The 14,011-nt window shown below is 49.5% G+C and overlaps 1 protein-coding gene across 1 annotated transcript in view; it reads right to left on the bottom strand.

The window, feature by feature from the left end:
- LOC127455738 (spectrin beta chain, non-erythrocytic 4-like) overlaps positions 1-14,011 on the bottom strand; it is a 124,454-nt gene that overhangs the window by 71,892 nt on the left and 38,551 nt on the right. The window contains exons 11-12 of the mRNA XM_051723823.1: positions 11,361-11,519; positions 10,805-11,107 (exon numbers count right to left, since the gene is read on the bottom strand). Of these exons, the coding sequence (XP_051579783.1) occupies positions 10,805-11,107; positions 11,361-11,519 (462 nt within the window). The remainder of the gene's footprint in view (positions 1-10,804; positions 11,108-11,360; positions 11,520-14,011) is intronic.

The following is a 14,011-nucleotide window of genomic DNA, read 5'->3' as shown; positions in this document are numbered from 1 at the left end:
GTCAAGAATGGCCCTAAGTTCATTTGATCTAGTCTTGATAGTGAACACAAGTATGAATGCCATAAAGAAGAGGCTATTGATCATACATGTCATAATAAAAAAGAAAAATGAAACAGAATGTATTAGCAGTTATTTCTTCCAATTCACAAAATCAAACAATTAACAATATTTATGTGCTGTAATGTACAGTGAAAATGCTTCAATTTTGTAGTCTTTTCTTATTTAATACAAAAATTTGTGAATTTCAAATTTCTTTCATTATTTAGTATGTCTCCTTTTTGCTAATGACCCATGTTATACAGCATGATTTGAGAATGTTCCAGAGATCATCTTTGTGTGTTTCAATGGAAACCAGAAAATCTGACCTTTTGTACAAAGGAGTTAATATGGTCAATGTCAGAAATTTGCTTATTGGCCAAGAAATAGTGCAGAATCTGGAATATTTCTTCTTCATTATACATTACAATTTTCCTTTGTTTTACATTTTTCAAAAGTTTCTGTTTATTTCCAGGTTTAAACAAAATAAATCCGCCCAAAAATCTAATTTTCAGTGTGATTGTTAGACCCCACACTGCAAAAAGTATTTTTTTCTTATTTTCCAGTAAAAATATTTTAACATCCTTAAAACAAGAAAATAATACTTGAGAAGCAAAATGAAATGAGATATTTAGTCTTGTTTTCAGATAAATCTACCAACATTTCCTGGGGTTTATGCTTAAAACAAGAAGAAACTATTTGTCATTGGGGTAAAAAACGTCATGGTTACTGGTATAACCTCCGTTCCCTGATGGAGGGAACGAGACGTTGGTGTCGATGTAGTGACACTAGGGGTCACTCTTGGGAGCCTGAGACACCTCTGGTCTTTGATAAAAGGCCAATGAAAATTGGCGAGTGGTATTTGCATGCCACTCCCCCGAACATACGGGTATAAAAGGAGCTGGTATGCAACCACTCATTCAGGTTTTACGCTGAGGAGCCGATATAAGGTCCGGCCATTTCAGCGGGTAGTTCAGCATTGTGGCAGGAGGGACCAACGTCTCGTTTCCTCCATCAGGGAACGGAGGTTACACCAGTAACCATGACGTTCCCTATCTGTCACTCACTCGACGTTGGTGTCGATGTAGTGACACTAGGGGTCCCTATACAAAACGCCACAAGGCTGAACTGTGTTACGTGAACTGGCGGTGTGTGGTGGGCAGACTTGCTTTGTGCCTCATAGCCAGCACACCAGGTCGACACGTAACCTCCCCCAACACAGTTATGAGTGTCGAACGGCCCTTTTTGGGGACAAGTCGACTACCCAGAGATAGAGACAGGCTTAACCCAGTCGTGGCCTCTTTCCCCTTCTCTTTTTCCACTCCCTAAAAAAGAAGGGGGATTATCCGACTGGGCCGCCAGGTCTAGTCGGGGGGTGTCCCTCCCAAGGGGAGGACACCGCGGAGACCACACCTCGCCCCAAGAGAGGGGGGGATATTTAAGTGGAAGAATACATCACATGGTCTTTCCAACCATATGGAGAGCCATCAAGGTAGATCCTGCCCAATGGGGGAGGAGTTACTACAAACATGGAGACTGGGGCAGAGGGGCTCTGCCCAAGGAAGATGCAGTTTGCCAGCAGGGAAACGAATTAGCGGAAGATATAGATCGCATGGGGTTAGCCTTACAGGGAACCGCCACATGCGGAGCACCTACCCCAGAACCGGGCTCTTAGTTAGCGCGTGTACTGGGCCGGCAGTGAGTCTCTCAAAAAACTCGACTGCCACAGGGCTCGGAGAAAGTCAACCAGGGAACAACTTTTGTGAATGCAACTGGGAATTAACAGCGCACGTCTTCAGCTCAAAAGGAGGTGGAAGGCGCTATGTGCAAGCGATACACCCGGCCGGCTATCCCGGGCTTATCCGCTTGTGTTGCGTGCCACTACCTGGGATGAAATCGGTTCCACCCGGAGGTTGTAGAACCTTGCAAAGGTGTTGGGTGTTGCCCAGCCCGCTGATCTACAAATGTCTGTTAGAGAGGCACCTCTGGCCAGGGCCCAAGAAGCCGCTACACCATGGGTAGAATGGGCTCGTAGCCCTACCGGGGGCAGCATGTCTTGGGCGAGATATGCCATAGATATGGCATCAAAAAGCCAGTGGGCGATCCTCTGCTTGGAGACAGCGCTTCCTTTCCGCTGTGCACCAAAGCAGGCAAAGAGCTGCTCAGAGATTCTAAAGCTCTGCGTGCGATCCAAATAGATGCTTAAAGCGCACACCGGACACAGCAACGACAGGGCTGGGTCTGCCTCCTCCTGGGGCAGTGCTTGCAGGTTCACCACCTGGTCCCTAAAAGGAGTGGTGGGAACCTTGGGCACATAGCCCGGTCGGGGGTCTCAGGATAACGTGAGAATAGCCCGGACCAAACTCCAGGCACGTTTCGCTGACAGAAAACGCTTGCAGGTCACCTACCCTCTTGATGGAAGTGAGCGCAGTCAGGAAGGCAGTCTTCAAGGAGAGTGCCTTAAGCTCGGCTGACTGCAAAGCTCAAAGGGGGCTCTCTGTAGACCCTGAAAAACTACAGAGGTCCGATGAGGGAACGAGGCGCGGCCTGGAGGGATTCAGCCTCCTGGCGCCTCTTAGGAACCTGATGATCAGATCATGCTTCCCTAAGGACTTACCGTCGACTGCGTCGTGGTGTGCTGCTATGGCAGCAACGTACACCTTCAAGGTGGAAGGGGACAGCCTCCCTTCCAACCTCTCTTGCAGGAAGGAAAGCACTGATCTGACTGCGCACCTCTGGGGGTCTTCCCGACACTTAGCGAACAGATGCCACTTAAAGGCATACAGGCGCCTCATAGAGGGAGCCCTAGCCTGAGTGAACGCGTCCCGTCCAGGGGCCAGACATGGAGATTCCAGAGGTCTGGGCGCGGGTGCCGGATGGTGCCCCTTCCCTGAGAAAGAAGGTCCTTCCTCAGGGGAATTTGCCCAGGGGGAGCTGTCGCGAGGAGCGTGAGGTCCGAGCACCACGTCTGGGTGGGCCAGTAGGGTGCTTACCAGGACGACCTTCTCCTCGTTCTCCCTGACCTTGCACAGGGTCTGTGCGAGCAGGCTCACTGGGGGAAAACGCATATTTGCGAATGCCAGGGGACCAGCTGTCTGCCAGCGCGTCTATGCCGAGGAAGGCCTCAGTAGGGCGTACCAGAGCGGGCAGTGGGGAGGATTCTTGGGAGGCGACCAGTTGCACCTGTGCCTGACCGAATCGACTCCAAATCAGCTGGACCACCTGAAGGTGGAGTCTCCACTCTCCCTTGAGGGTAACCTGTTGTGACGGCGCGTCCGCCGAAGTGTTGAGGTTGCCCGGGATGTGAGTGGCTTGCAGCGACTTGGTGCTGCTAACTCCATTGGAGGAGACGGCGGGTGAGTTGTGACATACAGCGGGAGTGCAGACCGCCTTGGCGGTTGACATATGCTACCGCTGCCGTGCTGTCTGTCCGAACTAGCATGTGCTTGCCCTGGATCAACGGCCGGAACCTCCGCAGGGTGAGCAGAATTGCAAGTAACTCGAGGCAGTTGATGTGCCAACGCAGCCGCAGACCCGTCCAGAGGCCGGCGGCTGCGTGCCCGTTGCCAACAGCGCCCCAGCCCGTTTTGGAGGCGTCTGTCGTGACCACGATGCACCTGGAGACCAGTTCTAGGGGAACACCTGCTCGTAGAAACGAGAGGTCGGTCCATGGGCTGAAAAGATGGTGACAGACCGGCGTAATGGCCACGCGGTGTGTCCCGTGGTGCCATGCCCGTCTCGGGACTCGAGTCTGGAGCCAGTGCTGAAACGGCCTCATATGCATCAACCCGAGCGGGGTGGCCACCGCCGAGGATGCCATATGCTCCAGGAGCCTCTGAAAAAGGTTCAGTGGAACCGCTGTTTTCTGTTTGAATGCCTTCAAACAGGCCAGCACCGACTGGGCGCGCTCGTTCATAAGGTGCGCCGTCAAGGAGACTGAGTCCAACTCCAAACCGAGAAAAGAGATGCTCTGAACCGGGAGGAGCATGCTCTTTTCCCAGCTGACCCGAAGCCCTAGTCGGCTGAGGTGTGAGAGCACCAGGTCCCTGTGTGCGCATAACACGTCTCGAGAGTGAGCTACGATTAGCCAGTCATCGAGATCTTCGTAAAGACGCGAGGAGACAGGGACAGGCCGAAAGGGAGGACTTTGTACTGATACGCCTGACCCTCGAACGCGAACCACAGGAAGGGTCTGTGTCGAGGAAGACGTGAAAGTACGCATCCTTCGGGTCTACCACCGCGAACCAATCTTGATGCCGGACGCTCGCTAGAATGCGTCTTTGCATCAGCATCTTGAACGGGAGTCTGTGTAAAGCCCGGTTCAGTACTCGCAGGTCCAAGATTGGCCGCAACCCACCGCCTTTTTTCGGTACAATGAAGTAGGGGCTGTAAAACCCTTTCTTCATCTCGGCTGGAGGGACAGGTTCTATCACATCCTTCCGTAGGAGGGTAGCGATCTCCGCGCAAGGTAGCAGCGTTTCCGTCTTTCACCAAGGTGAAGTGGACACCGCTGGACCTGGGCGGATGCCCAGCGAAGTGAATCGTGCAGCCGAGTCAGACGGTCCGGACCAGCCCTCATGACGGACTGGACAGCGCAAGCCATGCGTCCAAGTTCCACGCAAGGGGGACCAAAGGGACAACGTCATTGGATGTACCGGCAGGTGGGGCCTCGCGGCGGGGCGGAGCTCAAGGTGCCACACCACATCGTGGCCGTGCTGAGTCCGAGGACATCGAAGCACTTACCTGGCTCCTTGTGACCACCCTGGAACAGCCTTGGACGGGGGAGGAAGAGGCCTGTCCTCGTGACCCGTGGAGACTGTCACATCGGGGGTGGATTTGTGCCACAGCTGGGCACTCAGGGCGGGAGACCGCCGCTGGAGCGCCAACCTGCCAAATGGAGTGGTGGACGGTGGTCGTGATGACAGCCGTACACACCGGATATGTGACCCAGGGAACAAGGCAACCACTCTTGCTGAGCTCTTGAGTACTACAGCCACTTGGGCATGCAGCGCAATTAAATGCAAAAGGTAACAAAAAGATGAAGATCTGCTTACCAGCTCCAGAGCAGCGGGTTTCGTTGTCCCTGGGTCGCCCGTCTCAAGGGCGCTTTGAAGCCTTTCACGGGTTCTGGGCGGCCGCGAGACGGGTGGCGTCTGCTTCCTGCGGTGGGCTCCACGCCGAGGCCAGGCCGAAGGGGTGGGCTGCGGCGGAGCCGGTGCAGTCACCGCAGGGGGACGCCCTCGGTGATGAGTAGATGGGGTGTGGGATCTTGAGCCGTGCCAGGGCAGGATAAACTGGCTAGCATCCATCTACTGCTCTACCATCAAGAACTGCTGGGCAAAGTCCTCGACGGTGTCGCCGAATAGGCCTGCCTGGGAAATGGGGGCAGCAAAGAATCGTGTCCTGTCGGCCTCACCCATCTCGACCAGGTTGAGCCAAAGGTGGCGCTCCTGGACCACTAGTGTGGCCATCGTCCGCCCGAGAGACCGCGCCGTGACCTCCGTCGCTCGGAGAGCGAGGTCGGTCGCCGAGCGCAGTTCCTGCATCAATCCCGGGGCGGAACTACCCTCGTGCAGTTCCTTTAGCACCTTGGCGGACTTGCAGGAGAGCCATGGCGTGCAGGGTGGAGGCGGCTTGTCCAGCGGCACCGTAGGCCTTGGCCGTCAGAGACGACGTAAACCTACAGGCCTTGGACGGGGGCTTTGGGCACCCGCACCAGGTGGCGGCGCTCTGTGGGCATAAGTGCACCACGAGCGCCTTTATCCACCGGGGGATTGCCGAATAACCCTTGGCCGCCCCACCATCGAGGGTAGTGAGAGTGGGGAAGCTGAAAAGATCGGGACAGGGCAGTAAAAAGTGCCTCCCGCGACCTTGTCAGCTCTTCATGCACTTCCGGGAAGAAAGGAACGGGGCGGGGCATGGCTTTGAGCGGCGCCGCGAGCCCAGGAACCAATCACCGAGCTGCGAGGGTTCAGGGAAGAGCGGTGAAATCCACTCTAACCGACACTCGCGGCTGTCCGGGAAAGCATGTCGTCATCTCCGCATCAGCCTGTGACTGGGCGATTGACCCCGAAGGGAGGAGCCCAGCTGAGGCTTCCGACTGGACGAGCCCACTCTCCGATGCTGCGTTCGAGAGCTCATCACTTTCGCGGGCTCCGAATAAGAGGTCGAACTCGCCGTGAGACGAGCCGGCGGACTCACCCGGAAGCCCGATCGGGGCAGACGAGCGTGCTGGGGAATGGGAGGTCCGCGGGGGATACCCGGTGGAGGCGGTCCCATTGGGGTCCCCAAATCGCCCCCAGTGCTAGCCGCGCTGGCCTCAAACCCGTGGGTAAAAGGACTGAGGCGGGAGCCTCTGGGGTGGAACGCTGTCTCCACGTGAGCAGTGCCCAGACACGAAAGACAGTGATCGTGACCGTTAGAAGGCGAGAGATAACGAGCACAACCAGGAATAACACACAATCGGAAAAGCATCTTTAAAAAGACGCGTCTTTAAAAAGACGTTCTGTGTGTGTGCTCTTTTAGAGAAATATATACTCTTTTAGAGGGGAAAAATGCTCTTTCAGAAAATATACTCTCTAGTTTTTCTGCTGAAGCGCCCAGGGGCATTCTCTGCAGTGCACCAGTGCAGAGGAGGGAGAAGCCGCTGAAATGCGCCGTCAGATCCAGCAGGTGAATGAACAGTAGTATTCAGCTCAGCGAGCATGACCGCACATGACGGCCACAACATGGTGTGGCACCTCGAGCTCCGCCCCGCCGCGAGGCCCCACCTGCCGGTATGTCCGACGAGGTTGTCCCTTTGGTCCCCCTCACACAGAACTTGGATGCGTGGCTTGCACTTTCCAATCCGTCATGATGGCTTGTCCGGACCGTCCGACTCGGCTACGTGATTCGGTTCGCCAGGCATTCGCCCAGGTTCAGCGGTATCCACTTCACCTTGGTGAAGGACGAAAATGCTGCTACCTTATGTGTGGAGATCGCTACCCTCCTACGGAAGGGTGCAATAGAACCTGTCCCTCCGGCCGAGATGAAGAAGGGGTTTTACAGACCCTACTTCATCGTACCAAAAAAAGGCGGTGGGTTGCGGCCAATCTTGGATCTGCGAGTACTGAACCGGGCTTTACACAGACTCCCGTTCAAGATGCTGATGCAAAAATGCATTCTGGCGAGCGTCCGGCATCAAGATTGGTTCGCGGCAGTAGACCTGAAGGACGCGTACTTTCATGTCTCGATTCTACCTCGACACAGACCCTTCCTGCGGTTTGCATTCGAGGGTCGGGCGTATCAGTACAATGTCCTCCCTTTTAGGCTGTCCTTGTCCCCTCACATCTTCACGAAGGTCGCAGAGGCAGCTCTTGCCCCGTTAAGGAAGGTGGGCATTCGCATTCTCAACTATCTCGACGATTGGCTAATCCTAGCTCACTCTCGGGACATGTTGTGTGCACACAGGGACTTGGTCCTCTCGCACCTCAGCCGATTAGGGCTTCAGGTCAACTGGAAAAAGAGCAAGCTCCTCCCGGTTCAGAGCATCTCTTTTCTCGGTTTGGAGTTGGACTCAGTCTCATTGACAGCGTGCCTCACGAACGAGCACGCACAGTCCGTGCTGACCTGTTTGAAGGCGTTCAAACAGAAAACAGCGGTTCCACTGAAACTCTTTCAGAGGCTCCTGGGGCATATGGCATCCTCAGCGGTGGCCACCCCGCTCGGGTTGATGCATATGAGACCGCTTCAGCACTGGCTTCAGACTCGAATCCCAAGATGGGCATGGTGCCACGGGACACATCGCGTGGTCATCATGCCGGTCTGTCACTGTCCCCTAGAGCAGGTCTCCAGGCAAGTCGTGGTCACGACAGATGCCTCCTAAATGGGCTGGGGCACTGTTTGCAATGGGCACGCAGCCACCGGCTTATGGATGGACACACAGCTGCGTTGGCACATCAACTGTCTCGAGTTGTTGGCAATTAAAGCACGTGTTAGTTCAGACAGACAACACAGCAACAGTAGCATATGTCAACCGCCAAGGCTGTCTGTGCTCTCGTTGTATGTCACAACTACCATCTCCTCCTCTGGAGTCAGCAGCACCTCAAGTTGCTGCGAGCCACTCACATCCCGGGCGACCTCAACACTGCACTGGACGTGCTGTCACGGCAGGTTACCCTCAGGGGAGAGTGGAGACTCCACCCTCAGGTGGTCCAGCTGATCTGGAGTCGATTCGGACAGGCACAGGTAGACCTGTTCGCCTCCCAAGAATCCTCCCACTGCCCGCTCTGGTACGCCCTGACCGAGGCACCTCTCGGCAAATATGCATTTCCCCCAGTGAGCCTACTTGCACAGACTCTTTGCAAGGACAGGGAGGATGAGGAGCAGGTTAGGGAAGCACGACCTGATTATCAGGTTCCTGAGAGGTGCCAGGAGGCTGAACCCCTCCAGACCGCGCCTCGTTCCCACATGGGACCTCTCTGTAGTTCTTCAGGGTCTACAGAGAGCCCCCTTTGAGCCTTTGCAGTCAGCTGAGCATAAGGCACTCTCCTTGAAGACTGCCCTCCTGACTGCGCTCACTTCCATCAAGAGGGTAGGAGAACTGCAAGCGTTCTCTGTCAGCGAAACGTGCCTGGAGTTCGGTCCGGGCTACTCTCAAGTGATCTTGAGACCCCGACCGGGCTATGTGCCCAAGGTTCCCATGACCCCTTTTAGGGACTAGGTGGTGAACCTGCGAGCGCTGCCCCAGGAGGAGGCAGACCCAGCCCTGTCGTTGCTGTGTCCGGTGCTCACTTTACACATCTATTTGGGTCACACACAGAGCTTTAGGATCTCTGAGCAGCTCTTTGTCTGCTTTGGTGCACAGCGGAAAGGAAGCGCTGTCTCCAAGCAGAGGATCGTCCACTGGCTCATTGACGCCATAGCTATGGCATATCATGCCCAGGACGTGCCGCCCCCTGTAGGGCTACGAGCCCATTCTACCAGGGGTGTAGCAGCCTCCTGGGCCCTGGCCAGGGGTACCTCTCTAACAGACATCTGCAGAGCAGTGGGCTGGGCAACACCCAACACCTTTGCGAGGTTCTACAACCTCCGGGTGGAACCGGTTTTGTCCCGGGTAGTGGCACGCAATACAAGCAGATAAGCCCGGAATAGCCAGCCAGGTGTATCGCTTGCACATAGTGCCTTTCACCTCCTCTGAGCTGAAGACGTGCAGCATTAATTCCCAGTAGTGTTCACAAACTATGTTCCCTGGTTGACTTCCTCTGAGCCCTGTGGCAGTCGAGTTTTCGAAGAGACTCGCTGCCGGCCCAGTACACGTGCTAACTAAGAGCCCTGTTCTGGGGTAGGTGCTCCGCATGTGGCGGTTCCCTGTAAGGTAACCCCATGCGATGTATATCTTCCGCTAATTCATTTCCCTGTTGGCAAACTGCGTCTTCCTTGGGCAGAACCCCCTCTGCCACAGTCTCCATGTTTGTAGTAACTCCTCCCCCGTTGGGTAGGATCTACCATGAGACTTCTCCACATGACATACTTCCGACATAGTTCGGCAAGACCATGTGACATATTTTCAACTTAAATATCCCCCCCCCCTCTGGGCGAGGTGTGGTCTCCACGGTGTCCTCCCCTTGGGAGGGACACCCCCCGACTAGACCTGGTGGGCCCAGTCGGATATTCCCCCTTTTTTTAGGGATTGGGAAAAAAAGAAGGGGAAAAGAGGCCACGACTGTGCTAGCCTGTCTCTATCTTTTGGGTAGTCGACTTGTCCCCAAAGGGCCATTTGACACTCATAACTATGTTGGGGGAGGTTACGTGTTGGCCTGGTGTGCTGGCTATGAGGCACACAGTTGTCTGCCCGTCACACACCGCCAGTTCACGTAACACAGTTCAGCCAGTTGCGGCTTTTTGTATAGGGACCCCTAATGTCACTACATTGACACAAAATCGAGTGAGTGACAGATAGGGAACGTCATGGTTACTTGCGTAAACTCCGTTCCCTGATGGAGGGAACGAGACGTTGTGTCCCTCCTGCCACAACGCTGAACTACCCGCTGAAATGGCCAGACCTTGTGTCGGCTCCGAAGAGAAAATCTGAATAAGTGGTTGCATACCAGCTCCTTTTATACCCGTATGTTCGGGGGAGTGGCATGCAAATACCACTCGCCAATTTTCATTGGCCTTTTATCAAAGACCAGAGGTGTCTCGGGCTCCCAAGAGTGACCCCTAGTGTCACTACATTGACACAATGTCTCGTTCCCTCCATCAGGGAACAGAGTTACACAAGTAACCATGATGTATTATTGCGTAGCCCGCAAAAAGTCCAGAAACATTATTGACATGAACGATTAGCACAGGAATAAATTCAATGAGAAGCTCTGGTAATTAGGCTGTTACATTACCCCACGTCCCCATATAAAATAAACAAGGCTATTTTTTTTTGCCTACAACAAGGCACTGTTTGTGCAGTTGTTATTTGAGCAATGAAATTCATATGCCAATATGACGAGGGATTTTTTATGTACCTGATGCAAAATTTTTTTTACAAGAATGTTGACAAAGAAATTATGCCTAGATTCTTTCTCATTTCATGCCGCTCTGCTCCAAGAGCAGAGCGATGACTTTTGAATTTGAGCGTTGGAGTTGAGCGATCGCACTTGAGCAAATATTTGAGCAGAGTGACAACTCTCTCCACGCCGCTCACATGCCCTAGTGTAATGTATATTTCTGTATATTTGTGCCACAATGAAAAAGCATATTGATATCATGAACCACTAAAACTCAGCTAACCGACCTGCATTTCCTCCATCCAATCGATCATGTAGACCATCTCTTGGAAGGTCTTCTGCAGGGCCAGGTTCTTCTCCAGGCGGGATTTGCGTCCCACCACCAGCTCCTTCAGAAGACTCCACTGGCTGAGGATGTTTTCTTTGCGTGCCGAGATACGACGAATGTCATAGTAGCCCTCTGACTCCATCTCACAAGCCAGCTCCACCACCACAGTGATACGCTCCTCATACGAAAAGATGTCTGCTTCAATCGCCTCGTGTTTCTTCATGGCTGCTTCTACTGCTGGCAGGTCATAGCCAAAGTTATCCTGAGAAAAAGCACAGGTTTAAAGTACTTGATACACATCACATTAAACATAACTGAATGTATGTGTGGTATAGGACTATTGAGGATTGTTTTACAACTTTCTGAGGAGAGAATGTGTCATATACTTGCAGTGATTTGCAATGGTTTGTTGGACCTCAGTGTTTTAATGCAAAGTTTAAATCCCTACTTTTTTTGCTATCAATGAACTTTAAATGTAACACATACAATACGCTTAATTTGTCATGTTTACTTACCTGTGAGACGAGACGTTGGTTTTCATTTAGCCAAGCCTGCCTCATGGTGGTCTTATGGTCGAATCGTTGAGCAAGAAGTTCAAGCTTTTCCTGACGAATCAGCTCTTTTCTAAGAGCCACGCCCCTCTCATGCTCCGCCTTCTCTAATCTCTTCCATGCCTTTCATGAGACAAAAAAAAAGCATTTATTCAAGGTTATTACTAAGAATGCACCGATCCGATACCTGGATCGGTATCGGTTCTGATACTTAAGCTTTTAGACGGAACGGGTAACGGTCCAACGAGCCCGATCCAAATCCAATACTGTGTGTTAGTCATGTTCGTTACTGTCAAGCTCCAAAAATTACAAAAAAGAACCATAAAAACACCATTAAAGCAGTTCATATGACTCATGCATTTTATTCAAAGCCACTTGAAGATGTGCGAAAGCACTGTGAATCACAAAAGGCTGTGTTTAGTAAGTAAATATATAGTATGTGCAGCACCAGCGCGTTAGTGAATGGTGCTGCTCTGTTGACATAAACTCATGCACAGGCTGGTGATGCACTCGCGGCTATTTTTAGCCTACACAGCGGTGCGCAATATTTGAGCGCTACAAGAACAGTATCTCAGATGTAGATGCTCATAGTTCGGTTCACTTATAATATGCATTTAGAACTGAACATTTGACCAGAATTTGAATAAGCAAATTAAACTACTGTGAACTCGCCTACATACCACTTCAGAATGTCAAAATAAAAACCCGAAGGTTTTAAAGTTAAAGGTGCATGATTAAATATATTAATGTTGTATTTAAAATTCTAAAAGTCAATAATAATAATAATAATAATAATATTTTATTGTTATAATCATTATTATTTGTTTACAAATTATAACAATATTTAAGTTGAATGGGTTCCAAAAAATAACTATGCGAATGAAAAGTGGACTGATGTCTTACAACTAAATTGAACAAAAAAGAGATCTGAATCCTTTAAAGTCCAGATACAAGTTGAAAAATGTTTGCAAAGAAAACTGGCTTCTTTTTTACTGATGACTTATACTGGAATTCCTGTTAATTTTGCTGCTGCTACATTATCCAGTAAATTAGTTAACAATAAAGTTTTTCTTAATAGTCTACTGCATACATTTATATTGAAATAATGTGTAGTTAGAGGTTTGCGTTTCTTTTTATGTTACGGAGTACCCCCAATTAGTTCCACACAATAATGTAAAGATATTCTAAATTGATTATGCAAAAAAACAACATTGGTATAGGTTCGGGATCGGTATCGGCCGATACTGAGATTTCAGATATCGGAATCGTATCGGAAGAGAAATAGTGGTATCAGTGCATCCCTAATTATTACTGTCATTCTTTGATCCAGATTTAAAAATACAAAATACAAAAAATAAAATCTTTCTACAGAAATCATTTGGGTGAATCTCTCATCATATTTCTACAAAGAGTAAAATTATACATACATATTTAGCATAAAAAATTGAGACGTTCCAAAAGTGTCGGTTTGGCAGATGTGTGACGCGTCCTTAGAAAAGCCCTTATAATAAATTTATCTCGGACATACTTACGAATTAAATAGCAAAATGGATTGCTGTGGAATAAACAACATGTTGCCTTCTAAAGCCACTTTTTGTATTGCCTAATCAATGCTTTACTCGCCTGCCACAATAATGTAATTTATTTTAATTATCTGAATTATTTTATATAAATATTATTATAAATAATAATAATTTATACATTTTACAATAATTTTTTGTATATGTTATAATTATTTAAATATGATTATTTATAATTATTTAATCATCATATATTGAATTATTTTTATTTAAGGGGCCTTTCTTGACAAGTATCAATATATATATATATATATATATATATATATATATATATATATATATTTGATTAATTAATCGGCATATCATGTAAATAATTCAAAATAATTGGATTAAAAATCTTAATCGATTGACAGACCTAATAATTATTTTCTCACATGACAGTAATAAACACTGGAGGGTTGCTTAACTGTCCTGAGCATACAGGTGCATCTCAATAAATTAGAATGTCGTGGAAAAGTTCATTTATTTCAGTAATTCAACTCAAATTGTGAAACTCGTGTATTAAATAAATTCAATGCACACAGACTGAAGTCTGCTTGGATACAGCACTCTGTGAACAGCCAGCTTCTTTGGCAATGAATGTTTGTGGCTTACCCTCCTTGTGAAGGGTATCAATGATTGTCTTCTGGACAACTGTCAGATCAGCAGTCTTCCCCATGATTGTGTAGCCTAGTGAACCAAACTGAGAGACCATTTTGAAGGCTCAGGAAACCTTTGCAGGTGTTTTGAGTTGATTAGCTGATTGGCATGTCACCATATTCTAATTTTTTGAGATAGTGAATTGGTGGGTTTTTGTTAAATGTGAGCCAAAATCATCACAATTAAAAGAACCAAAGACTTAAACTACATCAGTCTGTGTGCATTGAATTTATTTAATACACAAGTTTCACAATTTGAGTTGAATTACTGAAATAAATGAACTTTTCCACGACATTCTAATTTATTGAGATGCACATGTAATGTCACAAGGCAAATTAATCTTAATAGGCTTCCTTTTCACTTCATGCAAAATATAATTTCTTTTTGTATTATTTT

The sequence above is a fragment of the Myxocyprinus asiaticus genome, chromosome 18 (genome assembly GCF_019703515.2).
Source record: "Myxocyprinus asiaticus isolate MX2 ecotype Aquarium Trade chromosome 18, UBuf_Myxa_2, whole genome shotgun sequence".
Taxonomy (NCBI): Eukaryota; Metazoa; Chordata; class Actinopteri; order Cypriniformes; family Catostomidae; genus Myxocyprinus; species Myxocyprinus asiaticus.
Note: the sequence above shows the minus strand (reverse complement) of the source record. Positions and strands in the feature narration are given on the sequence as shown.